Here is a 10,818-nt window from a genome sequence, read left to right as displayed (position 1 = left end):
TAGGGAAAGGTGCTTGTCAGAGACGCGGGGACAGAGGGAAGAGGCCAAAGAGGAGAGCGCAAGCTGAGACTTCACAAGACGTTTAGCAACAACAAAAGCCAAGCTGAGCCAAGGGGGAAGCTCGTTCTTTTTCTACAAAGAAAAGCCCTACACCATTTCAGAATGGTTCTCAAATCTAATTCTCTGTACTGTTTGAACTGTCTGGCTGTATTTCAAAAGCCAAGAAATTAGGGTTCTCGGCACAAGAGTATAGACACGTTCCTGCTCTGTTCAAGGGTTCAACACCACTTAACAGAAGACCCTGCTTATGCTACTAGATAAAAGCAGTGAAGACTTCAATCAGCTCCTGACTTCAATCAGCTCCTGATTACCTAGAGAAAGAGAGGGCTCAGGAAGTAAGGCGTAAACGTATACATGTTATGCTCTAAGAATACACAAAGCTGCTCTTGAGAGAAGGAGAGAGAAAAGAAAGAGCAGGATGCTATTAAGGATGGAGCACAGAGCTTCCCAATGGGTCAGGCTCTGCTGTCAGGCCATACTGACTCAGCAGACTGGGTATGACCCAGGCTGAAGAAACCACCACCTCGATGTTATCTTATAGATCTGCAGCCAGTTCCTCAGGTCTTTTTCTTTTTAAGGCTATTTCTCCAATGGCTTTCCAAGGAGCTTATCTGATACATGAGAGCGTGCGTGGATGTTTACTCACAAGTCCTACTGGGCATCAACTGGCTTATGGCGAGACTAGTACGATGCATTAGCATCCATCACGTGGTTAAACTGCAACCGAGAGGTCACCCCTGAAAAATCAAAAGCTAGCTGACTAAGGGTTTCTTTCAGTCTCCTGCTAAAGCCAGAGCGAATAGAGTATGCCAGGAACTGCTGTTTCGACTTGAGATTTCAATGCAGCTCTCAGGGAGCTCTTTTAGAGCACATCAAGGGACACACTGTAGAAACACCACTTGGATTCACTGGAGAGATGCTGAAGGGGAGAGGGCCACTTTCATTAGCACCAGTCAAGCATGTTTACACACCTCCTGGCAATACAGCAACTGTGCAGCCTCTCATTCACATGAGGGCTGTGTTCAGACCTTCATCTTCCCTTCCAAATCCTCTCTGAGCCTCACCTCTGCTAAGCAAACCCTGATCCTTGGGAAGTCCCTGTGCAGCCTCTATGTGGCTCACAGGAGCTGCGACCTCAGTTGAGGGCCGGGAGGAGAGCACAGGGAGAAGGAAGAAGTTCTGGCGCTGGTCCTGTACAGACATTTGGAGTGCCCACCTGCATGATGTCTTGGAGGCTTTCAGTGAAGGCCAGCTCAGCCTCCACCATGTAGAACTCCGCCAGATGCCGGCGACTCTGCGAGTTTTCCGCTCGGAATGTCGGGCCGAAGGTGAACACGTGGGTAAAAGCTCTGCAAGGTGACAAGAAATGGGCAAGTCAGACCCAGCACACAAGGGAATCAGTTATAGGTGAAGGCCTTGCTTATCTCCCAGGACCTAGAAGCACTCTTGTTTCCATCTGACCAGTTCAATGGTGCTGCTGGGTATGCTGCTGCTATATTCCTTCATCCAGCTATGGAAAGGACCTATCCTATTCACACCTCTCCATGACGCAGGGAGGTTGCACAAATGTTGTTGAGCTCTCACCGAACACCATTCATCCTCAGGACACTTTTTGTAGCTGTGTAGGAATGAAAAATGACATTCTGCAGAACCAGATCACTGGAGAAGCACCCAGACACATCACCAGTCAGGCTCCCCTTGCCCACATGCCTTCATGTTTGTTTGGCTGCAAGGTCTGATCTTTATGAGTGCTGTGACACCCCAGAGCTCAAAAGAGCAGAGAGGGTCCTTCTGCTGGAGTTGCTGGGCTGGTGCAGCCCAGCAGCATGGATCTACTGTGCGTGGCATGCAGTCCCCCTCTAGTGGCAAGCCCAAAGTTTATTGCTGCAAGAGCCTTTGAGATAAAGAACTGGGATCTTTCCACCCAGCTAAAAATGGTTCAGCTAAAAGGGCTCCTCCCTACTGCAGAGAACACATCTGGGCTATCATTTTATGTGAAAGCAACCAATGCATCTCCTCTCACAAAGCTATTTCTCCAACAATCTTCTGGGGTTTATTTAAGTACATCCTCTCTTGCTGTCCACTCACGCCATGATCATCATCACACAGGACACAAAAACCTTCTCCATTCTCCACCTCCTTCATAAGAAACCTTCCCATCAAACAGTAAAACACCTTTGAAAGGTTTATTTTTACTGTTGGGAAGCCGCACTCCAAGCAATACCTTTTACACTGTGGGCTAGGAGCACTTGGGCTCCTGGACATCTTCAAGCCAGTGGGAGTTTCCCAAACAGATGTTGTGCAGTTGTGTTTCCTCTGTGCTGCATGGGAAGCAAACCATGGTCGGGAAGAGCATGAGCTGCTTCAGAAAAAACATGGACTGGGCAGCTGCTGTCTTTGGTACATCTTTAACAACATTATTTTTAGGTGTAGACAGCACGTAGGAGAAAAAGAACCTGATCAGCAGAGATTAAGTACAGCTTAACACAAAGGAAAAGATGTGTGCTAATTGCTGGAGTTGGCATTTGACTTGCATCTTGCTCTGCAAGCTTTCAACTTGAAGAGGATGTTTGCTGAAGTTTCTCCACAGGATAATTTTGTTAAACTGAAGTTTAAATAAACAATGCTACAAAATGCAGCATTTCTCCTTTGCCCTTTATGGAGGCATCTGTGCTGCAAATAAAGGAACACACACATTCTGCCTCACTCATCTGGTCCCTCCTGTCACATGATGATGAAAGGTTATGATCCAAAGAAACAGCACCATCTTTTTCTTTGAGTTGCTAGTAGTAAACACACCAGAAGAAAGTTCCAGGTCAAGACTCTGAATCTGTAGCCTGCCTGTAGGTTTTTTCCCCACTGGCTCTACTTTCCCTGCTCCAACAAATAGTTGCTGTCTCTCTTTTGCTCCCACACAGGCACTCTCATACACGAGCACAGCCTCTAAGTTGTTAACCAGATTTTGCAGCAAACATCTTTCCTCAAGCACCTCTTCTCCCTCTGCTGTGACGTTGCTGTAAACTTCTCCTTCAAACTGCCCGTTGCTATACTGTCTATAAAACCTCAGTAATGTTTAGATAAGTGATGTACCAAGACTATTACTCACTGCACAGGTCAGTATTATCTCATCAGTTCCTCGTGCTCCCCCATCTGTAGCCATCTGTTGTCTTGGGTTATCCAGAAAATCATGTTCTGCCTCACAAGGCCTTTTTGTTGTGTTTGTTTGTTTTTTTTTTTTCATGTTCACACAGCACCTGGCACAACAAGGTCTTGGATCCAAACCTTAAGAGCCTCAAGTGCTATAGCAATACAAACAAATATGAAACAATGAGTCACTTGGCCAAAATTTTTCCATGTTTAAGGCAGAATCGGTCAAAGCCTTTTGCTTCCCAGGCCACGGAAGTTGGCCTGCAATGGGAAACAGGAGATGCGGGTTCTTGTGCTACCTGTGCCCACGTTTTAGGCTTCTCCTAAAATGTTTCAGTTTGGGGGACTTCAAGAAAGAATTTTTCCTGAGTAAATCAAAACTCATTTTAAGTTCAGATTGTGACTGGACCAGGACTGGACACGAAACAATAAAATATTTTGAAAAGCTTGTGACTGCTGTAAGTGCCCACTCAGGCCTGCGCAGTCTGACGTGCAGGTCTCTCATTTCTCGCTGACATGAAGCCCTCAAAGTACTACTTGGAACCAAGCTGTGATCCCAGCTGGCTGGCAGGAGATCCTGTCCACAGAGCAGCAGACTGGCTTCAGCAAGAAACACGTTGCTCAGCAGCTGTCCAGGCATGGACACTGACACTCCAGTTACTGCACTTCAGTGTGGCAGATGACAGGAGTGGCTGGAAAGCTGCCTGGTGGAAAAGGACCTGGGGGTCTCGGTGGACAGCTGACTGAACATGAGCCAGCAGTGTGCCCAGGTGGCCAAGGAGGCCAATGGCCTCCTGGCCTGGATCAGAGCTGGTGTGACCAGCATGAACAGTGAGGTGATCACACCCCTGGAATCAGCACAGGTGAGACCTCACCTTGAGTCCTGAGTGCGGTTTTGGGCACCACAGGATTAGTAGAACCTTGAGGTGCTGGTGTAGATCCAGAGAAAGGCAACGAGGTTGGTGAAGGGCTGGAAAACATCCCTTATGGAGCCTGGCTGAGGGACCTGGGGTTGTTTCGTCTGGAGAAGAGGAGACTGAGCAATGACCTCTTCTCACAAATTATTAATTTGAGAGTAAATGGCCTCAAGTTGCTCCAGGGAAGGTTTTGATTTGCTATTAGGAAGAATTTCTGCACTGAGAGTGGTTAGGCACTGGAACGGGCTGCCCAGGGAGATGGTGGAGTCATCATCCCTGGAGGCGTTGAAAAAATGAGTAGATGTAGCACTTGAAGCTATGGTCTAGTGGTTAGGGAAATGTTGGGATGGTAGTTAGACTTCACAATCCTAGAGGTCCTTTCCAGCCATAGTGAGTCTATGACTGTCTCCAGCAACACAAGCTACTATGAGCACTCTGAACTGTATTTATTTCCTACTGAAGAGCAACCCAGGCATGACAACTAGTTATTCATCTTCCAAGGTGCTTCCTGCCTGTCAAATAGCTAGAAGTAATTAAAAAAAAATTAAACCCCCTTATTGCTCTAAGACATCAACTATAGTTAAACACTTCAGAGTCACAGACCAAGTTTGTGCTGCAAGAATAAAGCCTCATGTGTAAGGTCTTGCACTTGAGCCAACATAATCCAGGAGTGCAGTACAGGCTGGGACTTACTTGGCTGGAGAGCAGCTCTATGGAACAGGACCTGGGGGTCCTGGTGAACAACAGGCTCAATATAAGCGACCAGTGTGCTGCTGCAGCAGAGAGCCAACGGGGTGGAGGGTGCACCAGCAAGGGCATCACTGCAGAGATAAGTCATTGTCCCACTCTACTCAGCGCTGGTCAGGCCACATCTGGAACTCTGTCCAGTTCTGGTCCCTGCCATACAAAAAAAAAAAAAGATGTGGACAGGCTGGAGAGAGCCCAGACAGGAGCCACAAAGATGATCCAAGGGCTGGGAAGCCTGTCACATGAAGAAAGGCTGAGAACTGGGTTTGTTCAGCCTTGAGAATACAAGGCTTAGTGGAGACCTCACCACCATGTTGCCACCATTTAAAGGGTGGCTAGGAGGAGGATGGAGACTCCCTTTTGACAAGGATCCCATTGAAAAGACAATGGGGAGATTCCAATTAGACACAAGAGGAAAATTCTTTACCATGAGAACAATCAGTCATTGGAATAACCTCCCAAGGGAAGTGGTGGAGTCCTTAGCATTGAACACTTAAGATTCAGCTAGACAGGGTGTGCTGGGAGAGCTTGTCTAGACCGTGCTTTTACCAGAAAAGGTTGGACCAGGTGACTCTACAAGCCCCTTCCAACCTGGTATTCTACAATTCTATGATTCTCTGTGTCCAAGATGGAGCATTTAGAGAGGATAAGTGCACAACAACTCCCACAGGAACCAATTTTAGTCTTTTCTGAGCTCTAGGCATCCCGCTGGGACCAATCCTTTCCAACTTGTACACCAAGCACCACCTATATTTACAGAACAACCCACTAGCACTGCAACTTCATGGACTATCCCAAATTGCCCAGCAACAGCAGGCTTTGTGATAGCCTGTAGAGAACCTAACATCACTGGTGTAGGGCTGAATTTGCCTGCAGGCCCCTTGGAAGAAGGAAAAAAAACCCCAAAACCCTACCAAAACCACACTCCAAACCCCAAAATAAACCCACATCTGCAGGGAAGGGAGGAATCATTAATTTCTCAGGCTACTTGTAAAGAGTAAAAGATAGACACAAATAACTGTGAGAACCTCACCATGATCCTGGGACCCTGGCAGAGGGAAAGGAGCCAGATGTCCTGCTGGCAAAGCGATCAAAGGAGCGCAGCAAACCCAAGTCATCTGGCAGTGGCAATGCAGCACTGACCAGAGGCCTGGAGCAGAGAAACACAGCTAAAAATACATATAGTCACTGTTATCAGCTCCAAGCGTGAACACTGATCCCTCATCCAGGCACTCATGCACTGTTTACTGTGCTCTGCCATGCCAGGCATTAAGCAAATGCACGCTACACAAATATGACCTTTACTTGTACTTCATCTGCTATTAAAAAAATGTATCTGTGATTTGATATGCTGCTCTATCACACTGAGCATGTATAAATCTATTAGAAAAGAGGCTCTTCTCCAATTTCATGGTACCGAGGGCAAAACTGGTCATTTTGTTCTGTGTGCATTCAGCACCTAGCACAATAGAGCCTCAGTCCTGTGCTCTACAATGCAAATAATCAATCATTTAACATGCCCAGACCTCTGCAAGACTTCCAGCATTTAAAAATAACTTGGAAAATTGTGGCTAAGTTTCCAAAAGTACCTAGGTCAGCTGGGGTCGGGGGTACTCGAGAGTCTTTAAAAGAAAATAAAAAAAATCAGTAGTGCTAATTCTTCGTCACCAACAAAAGCACACACACAGGAAGAGAAAAAAAAAAAAAGCAAGCCCAATAATCTGTCGAGCCCTTTTTCTTCACAATGACAGGCAGAGCAGTAATGTCTGTAGCACTGTCCTTGGACGTGCTACCAAAGAACACAAGAGAGGCTTTGAAACTAGTCCCTTTGCAGGCAGCTTCAGTCAGAGCAGAGCTCTGGACAACAAGCCCAAGTGCATTTATGCAGCTCACAAGCACTGCTGGGGTCGACAGAAGAAGGCACAGAGCTGCTTAATTAATTGCTCCTTTTCTGGGATTGGATTTCACTCTGCCCAGTTCGCTGGGAAAATCTAAGATGTTAAGGCAGAGGCCAAGAGCACACCCTCAGCACTTCCTCCGACACACTGGGAAGCCAGGGCCCCAGCTGGCAAAACCTCGAGCTTGCTCGGCCCAGCCCAGAGAAGGGCTCGGCCACCTCCGAGGTGCAGGCTCACAGGAGACCCTCCAGACACAGACAGCAGCACTTGGACACACTGCTGGGACCCAACTGTCCTCAGCCTCGACCATTGCTTGGGGGAGGCTCCTTTGTGATCCCCACCCTGTCAACACCCAGGAAGGGAGAAACTTCCCCGATCTCACCCTTATTTTACCCACTGCTCCAAACCCTCTTCTGAAGAAGCTGCCTCTCCCCCTTTCAGAGCTTTCTGCCCTGCAGAATGAAAGCTCATTTCATTTGAACTCATTGGCAATTCATTACTGAAGCAGTGATAGAAACCAATAGAGAAGTATAAAGGATCTGTGCCAAAAGCTGCCTAAAATCATCCTTTTAATTAAACCTACACAATGTTTGTAGGCCTGAGTGTCTCCACCTTACTGGCAATTTTTACACTGCAATCCAAATATAATTAATTGTGCTGATGGTTCCCAAGCCAGGAGTGGATCGTACTCCTCTTCTGAGCCAGGACTCCACGCTGCTACTGGGGTAAATAAAGACTTATTTGTGCTATCGAAGCGAGGGGATAGAACTGTGAGCAAGGCTATTAACCAAGAAGATGCAATCCCTGCACAACCAGCTTACAGCCTACGCCAAGGTCACACCACACGTTAGTGACACAGCTGGAGGCAGAAGCTGGTTGTCTTGACTCGGGGCTGAGCACTAAACCACACTGGTACACACAGATATTCTTTTGTAGGGCGCCCTGGATCTCACCCTAAAATCCTACAGGTGTCTGCATGAACACACACAGAGCGATTCCTCTGACAAGTCTGCAGTGAAGAGTTAAGCTGAATGGTGACCTGTGCCAAATCCTCCCTTTGGCTGGACTAAATGTGTTTATTTAGGGTGTTCACAGCATGTGGCCCTTCAACACAGTATGTTCCCCCCACACCATCATCCACCAAGCCCAACCACCACCCACACAAACACACTGACATCTAGACTGCAAGAAAAACTTGAAACAATGAGGTTCCTTCCAGCCCAAACCATTCTGTGGTAACACATGATGCCAGAAGAGGAGGAAAGGAGAACAAGGTGACCCTTAAGCCTGGGAGCTCAGCTTTCTCATTCACATTGTCCTTTCCCTTAGGAAGGGAAGAAATTAATAAACCAAGCTATCTGATTTAATTCCACTCTGTTCCGACATGACCATATTTACTTTGAGCATGGAGGACCTGCTTGCTCCGCTGAAACACGTGGATGACTTTGCTCAGCTGCCAGGAGACACCAGCTGGCTGCATGGGGAAACGTTCAGAGATGCTGAAATGTGCATGGTGAAAGATTTTCTGACCTGGTGCAAGAAACCACACGCACCCAGCCAGCCATTCAAGCATACCAAACCAATGCCTCCAGGGTCTAGATTTCGGAGGAGCTGGAAACCCAGGGCTCCTAATGATGCTAGTGAAGTAGATGTGCCCAGCAGTTTGGAGGAGAGGGAGAATATTTTACATCCTTGAGCTGGATGCAAAAAAACCCCTCAGTGCTGGGCAGAAACACCTTCTCTTGTTTTCAAACTCAATGCAAAAATAATACTCCCATTACTAGTGTTGGGTGGTTTGAATTTTGCACAACAAAAACACGCATTTCTGTTGAAAATGTGCTAGGGGAACTGAATTTTTATCCAGGGAAAAAAAGCAGAAAAAGGAGTTTTAAAGACTCCTCATGGAACACACAGCTCTGCCTGCCCTCTGAGGAAGCACAGATGAGAAAAGGCTCATCTTGACAGGGGCTGTTGTAGCAGCACGTAAGGCTCAGGCCTGGGCAGCAGCAGAGCTGGTGTGCCTAGTGCTGTGGTTTCAATTCATGCCCTGATGAGGTGGGACCGCTTCCCTTTGTAACCAGCCAAAAATAAACAGATCAATTTAAACAAACAAACAAACAAACAGCTGTTTCATTTCCCAGAGAGGGACTGGGAAGTGCCACCTTCCCCTGCAACTAGCTCTGCCCGGGCCACGGCCCCTGCTCCGGCAGCAAGAAAAGGAAATGGGACACATCCTCCTCAGGGCACCCAGCTCTGCTTCTGAATGATCCAGGCACACTTGAGTAATTAAGCACAACGTGACATATATATCCTAATTATCTGGCCAAGCACCCTGCATTTTGGTTATTAAGGCCCAGAGCACACCTAGACTCTCCACTGTTAGCTTAGAGATGGTAGGAGAACATGCGAAGATCAAGACAAAGGAAACAAATTTACTTAGAGACATACCATGTCTTTTGCTCCAGGCTCAAAGATCTCATCAGCCTGAGGAGTCCATCCTTTCACATGGCACTCTTGTACTTTGTTCTCTTGGATTCTTGTTTTGTCCTAGTTTTGATACTGTTGTTTCTAATTAAAGTCAATAAAATGACCGATTAACGATGATAACTCAAGCTGGGCTGATGAAAGCCACCAGAGTATTCAGCATTTATTCAAATAACCATTTCCCATGCCCTTGCTAACAGAGCTCTTCTACAAAGGAGTGATATAAAACGTTTCAAAGATTTAAACAGAACAGGGAACAAAGATGTTTTTCAAAACTTAATCATCCCAGTGACTCCTACTGTAAGCCATAAAAATACATTACCCACACGGAGGAGGGGGTGCAACTGGTTTCAGTATTTCTCCTTTCAAAGTGGAACAAACACACGTTCCCCAGAAACTGCTTTAAAATAGCTATGAAAAGGATTTTTTTTTTTAATCAGTATTTTTTCAGATGGACACTGATTCTACAAACTCCACAAATATGAGTCACAGCATCAGAGGGTGCATTACTGCACAAAGGGAGTCATGGTTCAGGCCACATTTCAAAGCTTGGGTGCACCTATTTAAAATCTCCAATGCCTCAAACTTTATGGTAACTAAAAGTAAATAATTGTACTAAAAAAAAAAAAAATTTACTGAAAGCTACATTAGATGCAACACACCCCAGCCGACCATGACATGGATCCTGGGGTGCATTAGAAAGGGTGTGGTTAGTATGTCAAGAGAGGTTCTCCTCCCCCTCTATTCTGCATTGGTGAGGCCGCATCTGGAATATTGTGTCCAGTTCTGGGCCCCTCAGTTCAAGAAGGACAGGGAGCTGCTGGAGAGAGTCCAGCGTAGGGCTACAAAGATGATTAGGGGAGTGGAGCATCTCCCTTATGAGGAAAGGCTGAGGGAGCTGGGACTCTTTAGCCTGGAGAAAAGGAGACTGAGGGGTGATCTCATCAATGCTTACAAATATGTAAAGGGTGAGTGTCAGGAAGATGGAATTAAGCTTTTTTCAGTGTTGACCTGTGATAGAACAAGGGGTAATGGGTGCAAATTGGCGCATAGGAGGTTCAAGGTGAATATCAGGAAAAATTTTTTTCCTGTGAGGGTGACAGAGCACTGGAACAGGCTGCCCAGAGAGGTTGTGGAGTCTCCTGCACTGGAGTCATTCAAAACCCGCCTGGACGCCTTCCTGTGTGATGTACTCTAGGTGGTCCTGCTCTGGCAGGGGGGTTGGACTAGATGATCTTTCGAGGTCCCTTCCAACCCCTATGTTTCTATGATTCTACGATTCTACTTCAATGCAGTGACAGCAAACCCTGGAAGAAATTCAGGGCACAAGTTATTGGATTTGTGCCACTATTTTAAGGAAAGCTGAGGGAACAAACAGGGGTGAAGCTGCCTGAACATCTTGTACCAGAGCCATTTCGTGGGGCCTAGGGGCTTCCTGAGAAGCAGGAACTGCAGCCTGAACACAAGGCACGTCCCTCCTCTTGTAAGCTATTGAGTTTTCCACAACACTGTCATCTGCGCTGCAGTGACAGGCCACAGGCTTCTTTGTGTTGGGCAGCCTGGAG

General features: G+C 46.8%; 1 protein-coding gene across 1 annotated transcript in view; it reads right to left on the bottom strand.

Moving 5' to 3' along the window:
* NARS2 (asparaginyl-tRNA synthetase 2, mitochondrial (putative)) overlaps positions 1-10,818 on the bottom strand; it is a gene marked incomplete at its 5' end in the record, with an annotated part of 51,503 nt that overhangs the window by 19,605 nt on the left and 21,080 nt on the right. Inside the window, one exon of the mRNA XM_008937373.1 lies at positions 1,277-1,409. Coding sequence (XP_008935621.1) covers positions 1,277-1,409 — 133 coding nt within the window. The remainder of the gene's footprint in view (positions 1-1,276; positions 1,410-10,818) is intronic.

The sequence above is a fragment of the Merops nubicus genome, unplaced genomic scaffold (assembly GCF_000691845.1).
Source record: "Merops nubicus isolate BGI_N331 unplaced genomic scaffold, ASM69184v1 scaffold4513, whole genome shotgun sequence".
In the NCBI taxonomy this organism is placed as follows: domain Eukaryota; kingdom Metazoa; phylum Chordata; class Aves; order Coraciiformes; family Meropidae; genus Merops; species Merops nubicus.
The sequence above is the reverse complement of the archived record's forward strand: the minus strand, read 5'-3'. Positions and strand labels throughout refer to the sequence as shown.